This window comes from Hirundo rustica, chromosome 16 (genome assembly GCF_015227805.2).
Source record: "Hirundo rustica isolate bHirRus1 chromosome 16, bHirRus1.pri.v3, whole genome shotgun sequence".
In the NCBI taxonomy this organism is placed as follows: Eukaryota; Metazoa; Chordata; class Aves; order Passeriformes; family Hirundinidae; genus Hirundo; species Hirundo rustica.
Genome location: NC_053465.1, coordinates 3354771 through 3370686, shown reverse-complemented (window position 1 = coordinate 3370686; position 15916 = coordinate 3354771). Strand labels below are relative to the sequence as shown.

The window sequence follows — 15916 nt, the reverse complement described above, 5'->3', positions numbered from 1 at the left end:
TCAATGCAATCGAGGCAGTGAACACATTAAGTATAGATATTCCAATTTTTAGCACATTCCAAAAAATCAGCAAGCAAAAAACCAATTCTTCCACATTACTTTTCAGTTTCTAGAGAAAACTTGAAGTAAAAAAAAAAATTTGCTATTGCAGTGCTTTTTAATACTGCCCTTTCAGCATATAATTAATTTCTGTTAACAAGTTGCAGCTCATTTTTTGCACGCTCACATGCATTTTAATGGAGAAACTGTGTACAAGCCAACAGCTTTACAGGTCCTTCCCACCAGGTGAGGAGACACAAATCCTTGGGAGATGCTTTAGCAATGCTGTTCCGTTCTTTTGTAAGGAATTTGAGCTTCCATACAGGCTGAGAAGAATCCAGCAGCCGTGAAGAAGCCCCAGCTGAGAGAGAGTCCCAGCTTTGCCTGCAGCAGCACGCAGAGATCTCCAGGGCTGGGCAGAAGCGAAGGCAGGAGGCTCAGGCAGCTCCTGGAATACCTGAGGAGGCAGCAGCTGCTGTGGCTTTTCTGGGCTTTCACTGCCCAAAGGCACAGACAGATCCCCTTTTGTGGGGATACTCCCACAAAGCATCAGGTTTGAGTGAACTGCTGACAGTTATTCAGACTGACTCAGAATAAGCCACACACCAGCAATGATTTAGAATCCAGCCTGTCCCGAGTCTTCTTCCACAAGAGAATCAAGCTTCAATAAATTCCAGCTCAAGTTACATCAAGTTGACATCTGAGTTTAACCTCATTAAAAATGCATTTCCTCATAACATAATTTGGGTAGAAAATGGGTAGACAGTGGGCATAACTCATGGGAAATAACTCGTGACAATGCAAATTACATTGTGCTACAGAAAGTTACTTTTTTAAAAAAAAGATACTTCACATCACTGCCACCTTCATTTATTATGAAGAACAGAAACATGTTAACATCACAAAAGTATGTTTCAGTTTATAATTTAAGTTAAAAAAAAAAAAAAAAAAAGAATAATTGCCCAATTAGGTTGGAAGTGTTTTATTACTTCTTTGAAACCATCTGCCATGATAAAATGTCAAAAGCACCGGTCAAGACAGAAATAAATAACACGATCTCATGTTAGAGAGAAAGATGCAAATACAGTATATTAAATTATAGCAATTTGCTGCTTCACACCAAGTGATGCAGACAGCACAGGGAGACAGTAGTTTTACTCACGATCATTGAAAGATCTATCACCAGAACAGGGGAGCTGCACACCCAACACAAGCCTCATTCTTCCTTTCACCAATTTACTTCATGAATTCAACGAAGAGTTTGAACTGGCAGTTTTGGTGGTTCAACATCCCCTTTCTCTAGAGGTAACAAGAGTGGTACAAAGCTTTTCAGAAGCCCCACAAAAAGCCAAGGCTTTTTTGCAGTCTTTGCTTTCAGGTCCATCCCTGAAAATGGTCAGTTTAAAGCCACGTCTCAAGTCCTCTTTAGCACAGAGTAAAGAAACTCGGGGCAGGCGACAGATGCAATTTCAGTATCACAGTGTTTTGAAACTGCACTTCTGGGGCTTGGAGCAGAGCATCTCTGCAGGTCTATGGGGAGAACTTATATCAGTCAAAAAAAAAAAAAGAAAAAGGAAGTTACAGTCCCTTTGGAAAAAAAAATAAAACCCAAACATAGAAAAAGCAATATTAAAAATATTAAGACAAGGCCTCTACAATTGCACAACACTTCAGGCCTGAATTAAATTAAGAGTATTCTCTTACTCATAGGTTGCCTTAATTTCTGTTGTACAGCCTACAGCAAAGCTTTCCACTGAAAAAAGCAGTGAAAACCCCAAATTCTCCACTGAAGGCCTCATAACGTGTCACTTGCATGACATCTCTCATGGTCAGTAAAAGACCACAAACACGTCCTCTTCCAAGCAGACATTGGAAAGAGAATTTTCTGTCAGGGAAAATGGATGTAATATGTACTGTAGTGAAGCCACTTATACACAAAACATAACCCACATGGACAAATGCACTGTAAAATAAACAACTTATACAGCAGCTTCAGCTTGAAACATCCAAGACCCACGGCAGCAGGCCAGAGAGACTCTCTTTTTGAGTTTCTGCTCTATTTTTTCAGCTTAACTTCACTGCTTTAATGTAATGTCTGTACTTTAAACTAAAAAAATAATGCATGAAAAAAATACATGATCATCCCAATGAAGGAAAATCATTCCCATGATTACTCAAGCTCAGAAAATTTTTTAATTAACTAAACATGTTAAATTATGCCAGTGATTACATCTTGTTATTTACAAGATCAAGTACCACTGATTCTTAGTAATGGTGCAGTATCTAAATTAAGATCACAGGGGTTGGATTACGTTCTGGTTGCTAAAAGCTTTCCTTTTTAGCTGTCTATCCAGTTCTTTGGAATTTTTGAGTCTGGAAGAAAGGGCATCCAATCAAAAAAATTTGTGTCTCAACAAATTTTACAGCAAGATCACTTTTTGATATCCAGTCCCATTGACTCAGTAACGTGGTTTAAATTCGAAGCCTGTAACAATTATGACATAAGAATATAGAAGACAACACATTTTTGTTCACAGTAACACACTAATTACTGTAGTCACTGGTAAACTTCAGTTTTTAATTATTCTTAAGTACTGTGTTTCAAAATACCTCGGCACAGAGAGCCTTTTTTTGTGTGTGTGGGGGAGCATCAAATTTCCTGACATTTTCCATATAATCCTTACAAACACCTCACAGATCACCAAACTTGTACTTTGAAGAATTCTACAGAAACATTGCACAGACGTTGCACCACAAGGGCTCGTACATTCAAAGGCTGCTTTCTGGAGTGCAGGTCCATCCATTCACATTGGGCAAAAAGTTCACAGAAACTCCAAAAAATGAGAAAATGAAGCGAAACCTAGTGTGACTTTACACCAATAAGAACAACAATAAGGACAATTACTATAACAAACAAAATTAAAATAACGAGCATCTTCCGATTCTTCTTTTGATATTGCTCTGCCTATAAAACAGAGAGGAAAGAGTTAATAATGAGATTTCTGCAAGGCTGAAGTACAGGCTCTTGCTTAGTGTAAGAGAAGTCCACGTGTTTCAAATTGTTCTTTGGTAACCTGACAATTCATACAATGTACATTGCAGGCAATTCCCACACAAGAACTCTGATCTGCACCAGAAGCTCCGGGGAAGGTAAATGTGCACTTTAACCGTGTTTAACTCAGTTTGCTGAGATAAGATTCCTGCAGCATATTTGAAGGACATTAAAGTTCACAACAAACTTCCTTTCTTAATAGGCACATTTGTTGTACCTGGTCACCTGTACATTTTCATTTAATTTCAATTAGAACTGAAAGCTTTATTTTCGAGTTGGTTCTCAAGTCTTCTGCTTCATTCCTTCTTTCTTCTAACCATATTTTCTCATCCCTCTCCTCCTTTTTCCAAGGGAATTAATAGGACACAACATAGAGAAAACTCTCCAAAAGCCAAATGAAAGTCTACTAACAGAAGCTAAACAAAACAAAGCTTGTATTTTGTTCTTAATTGAAAAAAACCTTCAAAATAAAACCAAAACAAAATGAAAACAGAACTCTGATCTGCTGAGATCAACGTTTTTAAAACTTTTCAGGTGTTCATAGCAAAAGCTTCACATTAAAGCAAGAGGTTGGACCTGACACCTAACAACTGTCAGATGGCAAGAGAAAACATTAAGAATTATTCTTTCTGCTCACATAAATAAGATAATATTTTCAAACTAAAATCTGCAGTGAGGTACCCAACAACCAGCCCTATTCCCAAGTGCCTGGCTTTTCAAACAGAGAGGGAACTGCAGACAGGTCCCACCAGGTCAGCAATATAAATATCAAAGCACATTGGTTGGATGCCCAGAAAGTCATTTAAGAAATTAACTCGAGGCATCAAGCATGACATTAACAGAAGTTGTATGGAAACCTCCTCCTACGGTACAGCTGGACATTTCATACTGTACAGAGGGAATTTCTAAAAGGGACAATGTCCAACTGAAAACTGAATAACTTAATAGCTATTTAATTATAAAAGCTTATTAGATATGCAAAATGGCTTAAGTATTCCATCAGCTTACCTTATGCAGTTGTTTTAGACCCTCTTCAGTTTTCATACATGACTGTTCAATATTATAGTCAATTCTATCTAGAACTGTTCCCTAAATAAAATGGAGAAAACAAGCAGCAAATTGAACCTAAATGAACTTCATAAAGCAAACGTTATCATAAGCAGCAGAGTAATTAACACCACTCACAGCAAACAGGTCATGAACTATGTCAACAGTGAACTTTTACACAGCTAGTTGGGACTTTATTAAACAACGTCCTTGCTCAGTTCCTAATAGCAGCTCTGTCACCATCTCACATCACATCCCTAAAAATCATCTTGATCCCAGACCAGGTGCTCTTGGCTCACACATTTACCATAAACTGAATCTCTGGGAGAAATAACCAAGAGAAATTTGGCTTTCTGTGGTATTTATTTTTTTAAGTCTAACACACATTACTAGTTGAATTATTATTCACTTATTTTCATTAACTGGCATATTTCAAGCACAGGAGACTTGAGCATGAAGTAAATTAGGAAAAGTGAGTCTGGAAGCCTTGACACTACATGGAATGTCCCATTCCTTCCTAACACTGTGCTGTCAATGTACCTGTTCTACTATCATTGCTCCCAGGTCCCTAAATATTTCGTTGAGATCAGAGATTGATTGCACAATCTGACGGATTTCTCGTTCCCTCTCTTCCACCATCAGTGTGTTTTGCTCCACCAACGCCAGCTGGTCATCTGTAAAACCCTGTTGAAATACAAGAACTACATGTTGAACTAATATTAACATAGGAAAATATTAGAAATAACTAAAAGGACAACAAGATTTCATAACTCTGACAGATATTCATAATCCGAGAAAATGCAATTCATATTGAATTTGTGTAATAACGTCTTAACTTACTCTGTCATAAAGTGTATCATCCTCCCCATCATCCATCAGTGGGACTGAGGTGTCAAAGAAGTGTTTGGACCTTTCTTCTCTATTCTTCATACCTGTAAAAGACAAACTATGTTTGAGCATGATATTTAAGCACACTATAATCAGGATAAGGTCTAGCACCAGGCAGAAAAGCACAAAAAAGAAAACCTGGGTAGTAAATGATATGAAACACAATATTTGAATTTTAACTGTCAGGCTTACTATTTAACAAAAGCATAACAAATTCAACAAGACTTGCAAGACTGATTAAATCAGTGATTTTTAAGTTGTTATGTTCCATGAAGTTAAAAAATTTAGGAAGGTTAAGAGCCCTAAAGTGTGGTCACTGCAGGCAATTACGTAACAAAGTCTCTTAGGAACACTCCTTGTCTGAACCCTGACCTTCAGTTCCACCTGTGCCATTTACACCACAGGAGGAAGAAATATCAACATTAAATTTGAAAATAAAGTTTTTGTGGGTTTCTTTCAAGACTAAAATAATCTGACTCAGCTTAAAACAGAATGGAACAAAACTTTACTTTTAAACAGAAATGGTGCCACTTCCAATCTGTTTATGGATGCAGAATTTTAATTTCTCACAGACTAGCTCTTAAGCTCTGTCTATCACAGCCTGCCATCTGCAGCAGCTATCATGGCTGAAGACCAGTGGCTGCTTCACCAGTGTAACAGATCCCTCTTTCCAAACCACAATTCGAGAAGCAAAACACATGAAAAATGTGGATGGAAGAAATGTTTTGTTGATACGCTCAGCTACGACATTTCTTCTTCAGCAACAAGGAAAAGAAGTAGAACAGAGCAGTTTGAACATGGGCTGTGAACCAGAAACTCTCCAGTTCTAACCCCTGCTTAGTCCTGTGTGCATCTCTTAACCCCTGTGTGCTTCAGTTTTCCCAAGACCTCAGTGAGTGCTTTGCACAGAAGGGGCCCATGCATTACTGTTACATCTCTTATGCTTACGTTTGAGATAGTCAGACTGTGCATGCCTAAAGTTGGTGGAGAGGTCCTGAAGGGACTGTGCTAAGGAAGACACTACATTCCTGAGAACACGTGCTTCTTGTTCTGTACAAGTACGGGACCTGCTCTGCAACACCTGGACTGCTCTCTGACATCTGTGGAATAACTGAGAAAACAATTCCGTTAGTAGAAAAACATAGAACAGCACATTGCAAAAGTGCCACATGGAAGACTAATATTTTGATTTCTACATTTTTAAAAGTATTTTTAAAATTTGCAATGTTTAAAAATATATGGAAACAGAACATAAAGAAACAAATAACTTCAAGCTAACAAGGCAGCAGAGTAACACAACTCCCTCTGACCAAAGACATTTCATTATAATTAGCAGGACTGCAAGCCTCAGAATTGACATCTGCAGGTAGAGATTTCTCTGAGGTAACTAAATTTGATTTGGTTAATCTCCCAATCCTGTTCCAAATAGAAAATCAAACAGGTAAGGGAAAGAACAGGGAGGTTTAAGTGACACGTTGGGAAGTTCAGAGCAGAGCCAGGACTTCTGGCTTGCTCCAACACTGATCACAAAATAAATCCTTTGCTCAGAGCAAACCATTGCCTCATCCTAATGCATTAAAACTGTGCCAAACTGGAGGTTTAGGACCCAAAGCACTCGGTACCTGTGTGATCTCCTGGGTTGTTATTTCTATTGCCCGTTCCTCTTCACTGCTGTCATCCAGTGTGGGTCTGTTTAGATGTTTATCATGAAGACTGGCTAATTCTTTCATCTTCTGTTTAACCCTGGCAATATCATACTGAATCTAAAACAGAAAGCCCAACAGGAAGAAAGGGAATTAATTCATGCTTCAGGGGAAAAGGTTCTGAGAAATGTTAGACAAAAATCATTGAGAAATATCTGTAACATAAAAGGCAGACCAAATATTATTAAAAGCCACATAAAGAGTTGACTAAGAAACTGAATACTCTTAACAGACTTTGAGTTTGCTCCTTTTTTAAACCTACTCATTAATCTTAGACAAGACTGCTGCTTTCAAATATGCTTCATTAAGTTGGAATAATATTTTTATAATTATACAGCATCACAGCAAGAAGATTTAGCCAACTTCCAAAAAAATAAATGAAAATTCAGGTCACACCTTCAACTCTGCCAGAAACTGAATAGGCTCAACTCAGCAGTGGAAGTTAAATGCCGTGCTTTCAACCAAGTAATTAAAAATAAATCTGTAAGGATGATTATGATAGCAGTAAAAAGGAGACTAAGCATCTTTCTGCACAATGGGTTCTGTCCACACAAACTGATGAGCCAACATGCATTCTGAGTGTATATTTAAAAAAAATAATTTTCTGAAAGTCAAGAATAGCTTCACACTCCAAACACTGGAAAAGGTTTTTAATTGGATGCTTCCAGAATCATTCCCTTGCATTTGTCCAAATATTTTCATAGCTTGCAAGGCATCCAGACTGCACAGGTAGGAAAGTTCTCCTGCTAGAAGACACTAATGTTTCCTGTTTTCAAACACTGAACTGCTCATTCCCACCATTTTAGGGTCTATTCAACTGGACTCCTCACCAGCTTCAAACAAAAATTCTACCTAAAATTCTTATCTGAGTCTTTCTTCCAATACTATTTGTGCTACAAACCGGGGCGAATGTGAGTGACAACACTAAGAAATCCCTCCACGAGGTCCAGCAGTGTGCTGGATGTGGCAGAGCACAGCACTCACCTCGTCTGCCCCATCGACCCACTTGGGAGGCAAACGCTTCGTCACTCCGATGGCAGCCTCGGGATCCAGGCTGATACCCGACACCAGGGCCATGCGATCATCAGCCAGCTGCAGAGGGGACAAAAGACAGACAATTAGCTTGATTCTAATTAGATCCAAATCCTCGAGCATCAGAAAAAGTGCATGTGTGCCTTCCCATAGAAATGTACCTCAGAGATGTGTTTGCTCGTGATCAAACATCACGTCTCCTGGTTTGGCCCTCTGGGCAATGACCTCCACCCTCCCACTTCCTACAGCATCTGGAAGCTCAGAGATACTCTTAGAATAAATTCTTAGCAAATTCTCCAGGAGGAAAGATGGTATTGCAGCGAGAATTCAAGTAGCTCTCATGTTGGTACATTTCTATCAGACAACAATTCACAGCCAATGTTGCAGCACAGTTCATATCGGGCCCGGCGAGTTTGGAAACTGCATTTGGGAAAATCTCAGCAAAAACATTTATTATAACTGCTTGTTCTCAAACAATGTTATTTTGAAGAACAAACACTCTTGCAAACTGACGTGCAACTCAAACGGTTAAATTACTTAGTTAGTGATAATTAAATTGTGCTAAGCACAAATAGCCAAGGCAGTACTGGAGATGTTCATCAGTGATACTTACAACATTAACTAATTACTTAGGAAAGCTTTCATACAAACACTTCCCTTCCTAGTTTCTCCCAAATTCGTAATTTTCCTTTATCAGGCCTGGAAAGTTTTGTGGTTCCCTACCCCATCCCTTCTTAAAAAACAATCCCCCTTCCTTCCTGAGCAGCTCTTTCTAGAAAGCAGTTTCTTGATCCCTGACCTTATTTCCTGATCAATAAAGTTTGCATAATTTATGTGCAGCATGAAGAACAGTTAATGGCTGCACTGTGCAAAGTCACTCTATCCCACGTGTGCACAGTAAGTCAGACTGGTTCATACATTTATCTGTTCACAATATAACATCACAAAATGCTTGTTTTCTCTGTGCAGCCTGTCCTTCTGCTGTGCACAGACACTTCATCCTCTACAATGAAATTCCATAAACTAGCAGAATAAAGAAAGAATATTTTAGCTCAGTGATGTAGGCTTGATGCACCATGGCAGAATAAAAAGCGAAAAACAATACCTCATCCAGCTCCTGAAGTGATTTGTGGATCCCATCAGCCCCATCCAGTTAGAGACAGCAAAAGACAAAAGGGAAAAAGAGACATAGGACAGATATAGGGCATGGTCAGTTGAGAAAATACTGATTTATTTTTAAAGCATGATGGTTTACCAAGAACAAACAAACTGGCTTTTAAGACATGGTTAATCAATAAATACATCACGATATTGCATTTTAAGTCAGCATTTTGCTTAATGCACCAACTTTAAAAAGAAATATTTCAGTTCCTTGGTAAACAGCAAGAACATAAGAAATCAAGTGCAGAGCTTGGTTTGTTTTACAAAGTAATTGCACAGTGAAGTTTCTAAATACCAAAATGTCAGGCAGAAAAGCTGCAATAGAATACAGTGAAGAATGACAGCAAGGGCAGTCTGACTGCAGCACTCAGCATCCACTGGGTCTAATTATGACTGGAGCTTTTGTAGGACCTTTATTGACAAGCACCCCAGTTCTCACAGGATCAAACAGGCAGCAAAAGACAAAATGCAAAAGCAAATGTTCAGTCACTTCTGTACACACTTGAGCTGTGCTCTGCTTTCAGGGAACATTAACCCTGCAGGGATCTGAAAAAATACACAAGGACACGAATCTGCACTTTCCCTGTTCATCAGTCCTTGCACTGGGGAGGGGATGTGTGAGCAAAAGGATATTTCACTCCAAGATTAACAAAGTCACACCTAAAATTGGACAAAATCCTTGTGGTTTAACAAAGCAGCATCAGCTGATGATCTCTTGTGAGACTGCCCAAGCTTTTGGAACAGGACTCTACTGTTAAAGATGCTGCTTTGATTGTCTGACTGTCTTTAGGAACGCAGTCCTTGACAGAGTTCTCACAGCAAAGGATTTCTCGAGGAGAAAGCTGGAGATGAACTAAGGGAAGCTGAAGTACTGCAGGCTGGGATTTACCACCCTGCCCTGCTGCACACAGCAGCTCTGCCTGGGGGCACCACCCAAGGGAAACCTGCACCTCTGGCAGCAACAGGCACCTGAAACCATGGAAGACAAACAGCTCACACTGACAGCTTCACACTTCTTGCTGAAACAGTTCACTTGTAGAGACTGCAGGGCTCTGAAATGCCCACCAGGGCCAAAAATGACTCCTGTCACCCACTGCACAGATGGACAATTTCCAGTCACTGAGAGCCTCCATTGCACTTGAGTGAGCAGCCCAGCAAAACCCTTCAATTAATGTTAACAAACGCTGGAAATAAATATTTGATGCAGGTGCTAAATGTATCACTACTTTTGTAGGTGATATTTTAAAAAACCCAAGGATCTACAGAAGTGACATAAAAAAGAAAAAAATAACAAGGACTAAATGCAGAGCCAAAGTACACATGTAAAATACAAATTACTATTGACATTTCCTGTTCTGCAAATGCAATCTAATACACAGCTTATTAGACGTAGGTGTAATAAAGTTAGCAATGAACAAAGACCATTGACAGCAACAGGAAGTGCTGTTTTTCCTAACAAAAATGCATTAATGTAAAGCTATTTAGAGTGGTGAGACTGCCAGCAGATATTTACTGGTGGCTATGACAAGTAAATGATGAGTTCAAACAGAAAGTGTGAAAACCTGAGCAGAGCTGAGCTGCCAAGCAGCCCATCACAGCCTGACTAGATCAAAACCTAGAAAAAGTTAAAGAAACTGCCTCTGAACCAGTAACTTTTCATAGTTTCTGTACAGAGGAGTTACACTAGAATTTACTGACTCCCCTCTCTCACAGATGTGTTTGAGCATTATTAGTGTTTATGGATAAATAAAAAGGGCAATGAACATCGGAGCAAGTTATGGAGAAATGTTAGCAATGGGAATAAACTACACCAGTGTATTTAACAGTGCCCACAGTGGGGTGAATAGAAGAGTTCTGCTTCATTAATTTATTTCTTTTTGGAGGCAAGGAGGCATCCAAAACCTCCTGTCAATGCTAACACGAAGCTTTTGGAACTGTAACTGATTTGTTTGCACGAAGCGAACAGAGATGCGAGCAGCACACAGATCTCTTCTATCCCTTTAACGTGAGGGAGTGGGAAATTAGGAATCAACAGGGTGGGGAGGAAGGTCGGGGGACGGGGAGGGGGTTTGAGGAGAAGGTTCAGAGGAAAGGGGAAGCGGGGCGGGGCAGGGCACGGCCCCGGCAGCCCGGGGCGCGGCGAGTACAGAAGGATGAAGGGAGGAGACTCACCGCAGCAGCCATGCTACGTGAATTCAGAGGGCTGGAGGAGCCGAAACTACTCACTTGCTCGGCCAGCAGCTGCCGGCTCTGCACCGCGTTGTTCCGCAACAACAAGAACGCGTCCGTGAGACGCCGGGTGGCCATGGCCCCCCGCCCCGCCGGGCCCGAGCCCAGCCCGGGGCCCGCGGCAGACGCGGCGGCCGCCCCTCAGAGGGTCGGGGCGGAGACCCGTCAGAGGGCCGCGAGCGGGACCCCTCAGAGGGCCGGGGCCGGGACGCCCCCGGGCGGGACCGGGACCCCCCAGCCCGGGCCCCCGCGGCCGCCGGGCGCCGCCATCGCCCCGGCCGCACCGGCACTTCCGCGTTGTGCAGCGCCCGCCGCCTTCCGGCCCCCACCGCCCCGCTCCGCTCCGCTCCGCCCGGGAGCGCGGCCGCGACAACAGAGTTCCGGCCCTTCGGGGGCCGGGACAGCAGCGCCTGCGTCCGTGTCCATGCCCGTGTCCGTCCACACGGCCATCCCCAGTCCATGTCCGTGTCCATGTCCATGTCCATCCACACGGCCATCCCCAGTCCATGTCCGTGTCCATGTCCGTGTCCATCCACACGGCCATCCCCAGTCCGTGTCCATGGCCATGTCCATCCACACGGCCATCCCCAGTCCATGGCCATGTCCATGTCCATGTCCATCCACACGGCCATCCCCAGTCCATGTCCGTGTCCATGTCCATGTCCATCCACATGGCCATCCCCAGTCCATGTCCGTGTCCATGGCCGTGTCCATCCACACGGCCATCCCCAGTCCATGTCCGTGTCCATGGCCGTGTCCATCCACACGGCCATCCCCAGTCCATGGCCGTGTCCATCCACACGGCCATCCCCAGTCCATGGCCATGTCCATGTCCATGGCCATGTCCATCCACACGGCCATCCCCAGTCCATGTCCGTGTCCATGGCCGTGTCCATCCACACGGCCATCCCCAGTCCATGTCCGTGTCCATGGCCATGTCCATCCACACGGCCATCCCCAGTCCATGTCCGTGTCCATGGCCATGTCCATCCACACGGCCATGTCCATCCACACGGCCATCCCCAGTCCATGGCCATGGCCATGTCCATCCACACGGCCATCCCCATCCCCATGTCCATCCCCAATCCATCCCCACGTCCATCCCCACATTCTTTTCCAGTCCGTCCCCACATCCATCTCCTGTCCAACCGCATGTCCATCTTCATGTCCATGCTTACGTCCATCTCCCTGTCCAGCCTCGCATCAACCCCACGTTCATTCCCACATCCATCTTCACGTCCATCCCCATGTCCATGCCCCATCCATCCCCAGGTCTATTCCTAGTCCATGCCCACATCCCATTTGTTTTTTGTTTTTTTTTTTTCTTCTGAACCCCTCCCACCCCTTCTTGCCATTTCCTTTCCTTCCAGTCAATTTTCTGTTGTCCAAACACGTGGCGCTTTTTTTTTTCCCCCCTTTTTTTTTTTTTTTTCCTCCCTCCTCTGATCCTAACCCTTCAAACTCCAGCACATTCCCTGAAAGCGACCAAACCATTTAAAACAACAATATGGGATTTGACTTTTCAGAAGAGTCTTCTCAACACGGTGACTGAAACGATTTTTCCCAGCTGCTCTGTCAGTGCCAGTGTGGGGCAGATGTGACACTTGAGCTCCCTCTGGTACATCCCATGCCTTTCTCTGTTCCAAGGGACATCTGACAAATCCCCCATGGAAACAGCAGCAGCCACTGCCCAGCACAGCCAGGGGAGCATCAGGAGATCCCCTCACTTAAACCCTCAAAACAGCCTCCCAAACTGAGCAGTTTTTACACGTGTGGTAGGAACAGGGACTATAATCACAACCACGTTTTCTGGTAATGTTATCTCGTTTTATTTAACCGCCCGGGCAAACTTGTACTGTGAAAAATAGGGGAAAAAAAAAAAAAATCCCTTTGCTATTATAAGATATTTGGGGAGTTTTCTTGAGCAGCCCTTCTGCCTCAGTGGGAGAGACCTGAAACTTGGAATTTAGCAAGGAAATAAGCTCGAGTCATACAAGCACTAACGCACGCATTTCATTCTTCGTGGTCTGGTGAAATCTGCTTTCGCTTTGGCTGCCTGACAAAGGCTTTAAAAATGTATGTGTGTGCTTCATTTCTTCATGCTAATTTTTAATCTACTGTAACAATTTTTATACTATGAGAACAGCTAATGACCTTCCTGCCTTCTCTTGGCACTGCTGCTGTGGCTGGAGGTCAAGAGAAATTTCTCCGGCCATCGGTGGTCTCGCCATGATTTTTTAGAAAAAAACCTTTTGGAATATCTCATTTGGACGGAGAACATGAACCCAGTAGGAAGCCCAGTGTGCTGGAAGTTGGTACACAGCAGCAATTAACATATTTTGCTTTCTGATTTTTGCCAACTTAAAAAGCTTTGGATGTTGGGCAGGCTCGGAATTTATGCAGGGGTTATAAAAAGTATTTGGGACTTGTACACAGAGGGATAAAACTCTGCAAGGAATGGGTCCAGACTTGGTGAATAACCACTTCAAAGTGGATATTAGGAATAAGCAAAGGGAGTGGAAGGAATGGAAAAAAGGATTAATCAAAGAAAACGATGTCTTAGAAGTTAGGAAATGTAGGCATAAAGGGAAATGTGCCAGAAGTAAAGCTAAGGTAGATCTTGCAAAGGAAATTAAAACAAATAGCATAATGTTCTTCAGGCATATGTAGCAGGAGAGGAAGGAGAGGAGGGGGAGAGGTGGTGAAAGGGGGAGAGGCAGGACACAAATGAATGTATAATATGTAGTGGAAATGTACACAGAGGAAATGAATGCATGGAGACAGAAATTACCTCATGCAAGTGGAACAAATCATCAAGATCAGAATGCGACAATGGTTTGGGTTAAATGATCATTACAGACCCCTTTCAGCTGGAATATTCTAATTTCTGACTCAGGCATCCAAGAGAACTTTATATCTGGTGGTGTAACAACATCCCTGCACGGGCAACACAACACAATGTGAAAACAGGAAAAATTCTTCCTGCTTTTAAAAAGAGGAAAAATTATTCAAGTCTGATCCAAATGAAATACAAGACTTTGGGATAAATTTAGCAGGAAAGAATAATAGCGACATGATGGCAGAGGGAAATGGGCTAAAAGGCAGCATGGATTTATTTACTGAAGGCGGACAGTGCTGCACTAACCTGATGACTTTGTAAGGTAGTTGGTTTTCATAACAGATAAGAGCTGTAGTTCTATTCTGCCTGGTAATGAATAGATGCAGGCTGGAAATGAGAAGAATACGTTCAGCCATCAGAGGAATTGGGTCCTGGTATATCCTCCCTACAGGCAAGGGCAAACAACCACAGTAGAATGTTGCGCTTGATCCGACCATAAAAAACCCAGATCGTATTTTCCCCTCCTAAGACAGCACACATCCCTAAATACATCTTCCCGAGTGTGTGCTGCTGATATTCAGGGCTGTTGCGTGTCTGTGCCTAAGCTCACTGCCGTAGGTTTGGAGCTTGTGTCTTCCTTTGCCCTTTTATCTGCTTTTTTAATGCCTGTTCTCTCCTGCTGCTCCCAGTGAGCCACGAGATAGCAATGCTGCCTGCACTGGCACATTCCTGCACCCACCTCCTCCCACAGCCAGGGCCTGGTGGGGAACTTTCCAGTTACTACTTTGGCATTTGGATCTGGCTTCTGGTGGAAAAACCCACTCCATATTCAGAAGAACATTCTATTTCGAGGTGAATAGATAAGCATACCTTTTTTTTTTTTTTTTATGGCAAGTTAATCAGAGACATATTTCAAACTCCAGCTTTTAAACTGCAAACTCCTTTGCTTGTGCTTAAAAACTCCTTCATTGTGGTCCTACCCTTGTATCAGTTCGGGTCCCCAGGCCATGTGAAGGGCAAGCAGACCTCATGCTCCAGTGATCAGATGAAGGTCAATCCCCAGGATGTTTCATCTTGTGTAATTGAGTAGATACACGGAGGAGGTGAAATATTGCACTCTTTTGAAGCCTGAGCAATCAGCTTGTGCCAAATTCAGGATTAATGGACCATGAAGTGCATTTTGCCCTGAAAAATCCCACCATCCTTTTGCAGATGGAACACTTCTCTGCCAGAGAAGTTCTTCTGCAGGAAAGTTTCTAGAGAAAAAAACAGCAAAGTGTCTGGGTAACCTCTGTCATTGCATTCTCTGCATGGGAATTGAGGGAAAGAGGATCATATCCTTGCCTTTACCTTGCTGCAGAAGGATTTCAGGTTTTAGGGCGGTCAAACTCGCAGTTTCCTCAGCAGGTTAACCACTGAGCCAGGGTTTGTTTGTCCGGGGAACTGGAGCTTCCCGAGGTTTGCAGTAGGTGTGATTCTGACAGCATCTCTGTAGATGGTGCTGCAAGGCAGGGCGATGGGAACAAGAACTGCCTGTGCCGCTTTTAAAATTCAGTCCCTTGGTTTCTCAACCAGCTCTTGGTATTCCAGCTTCCTTACAAGAAAATGAGACATAGTTGCCCATAATGTCTTCCCTTTGATGAGCTATAATCTGAATGCACCCATTGGAAACATAAACAGAGGAGAACTGTTATTTTCTCGTTATTTTCTCTGGGTTCAAACAGCTGGCATTCTGTAACTCTGCCTGGAAAACTGCTGTTGAACAAACTGGCTTTTCATATTGATCTAACTGTACCAGCATTTTTACAGCAGAATGTGGAATCTCGCGAATTCCAGAAAAACATCTGAAAAAGAATAATAATTTGGTCATTCAGAGACACTAAATAATGGATGTTTAAATAATAAAGAGAAAGAAATTCACATCTC

At 42.5% G+C, this 15916-nt stretch overlaps 1 protein-coding gene across 3 annotated transcripts; it reads right to left on the bottom strand.

The window, feature by feature from the left end:
- Positions 1–1005: 1005 nt before the first annotated feature.
- STX16 (syntaxin 16) lies at positions 1006–11445 on the bottom strand. 3 transcript variants are annotated; one of them, XM_040079785.2, is made up of 8 exons: positions 11149–11445; positions 7714–7821; positions 6649–6789; positions 5975–6137; positions 4979–5070; positions 4679–4822; positions 4100–4180; positions 1006–3004 (listed from the first exon to the last, which is right to left on the bottom strand). In XM_040079785.2, the coding sequence occupies exons 1-8, from the start codon at positions 11227–11229 to the stop codon at positions 2900–2902; spliced, it is 915 nt and encodes a 304-aa protein (XP_039935719.1). In that variant the 5' UTR covers positions 11230–11445; the 3' UTR covers positions 1006–2899. The 3 variants fall into 3 exon arrangements, with proteins under 3 accessions (XP_039935719.1, XP_039935717.1, XP_058278676.1); XM_040079783.2 differs by having other exon boundaries at positions 11095–11265; XM_058422693.1 differs by lacking the exon at positions 11149–11445 and adding an exon at positions 8867–8888.
- Positions 11446–15916: the final 4471 nt, after the last annotated feature.

Bases quoted from the DNA above. Each gene is read 5' to 3' on its own strand.
- STX16 (XM_040079783.2), bottom strand. From the start codon at position 11,229: ATGGCCACCCGGCGTCTCACGGACGCGTTCTTGTTGTTGCGGAACAAC. The intron at 5,071-5,974 runs GTAAGCATAAGA...TGTCTTTTACAG, and splicing joins ACAGTCTGACTATCTCAAAC to GTATGAAGAATAGAGAAGAA. The intron at 4,181-4,678 runs GTACATTGACAG...CATTTTATTTAG, and splicing joins GAGCAATGATAGTAGAACAG to GGAACAGTTCTAGATAGAAT.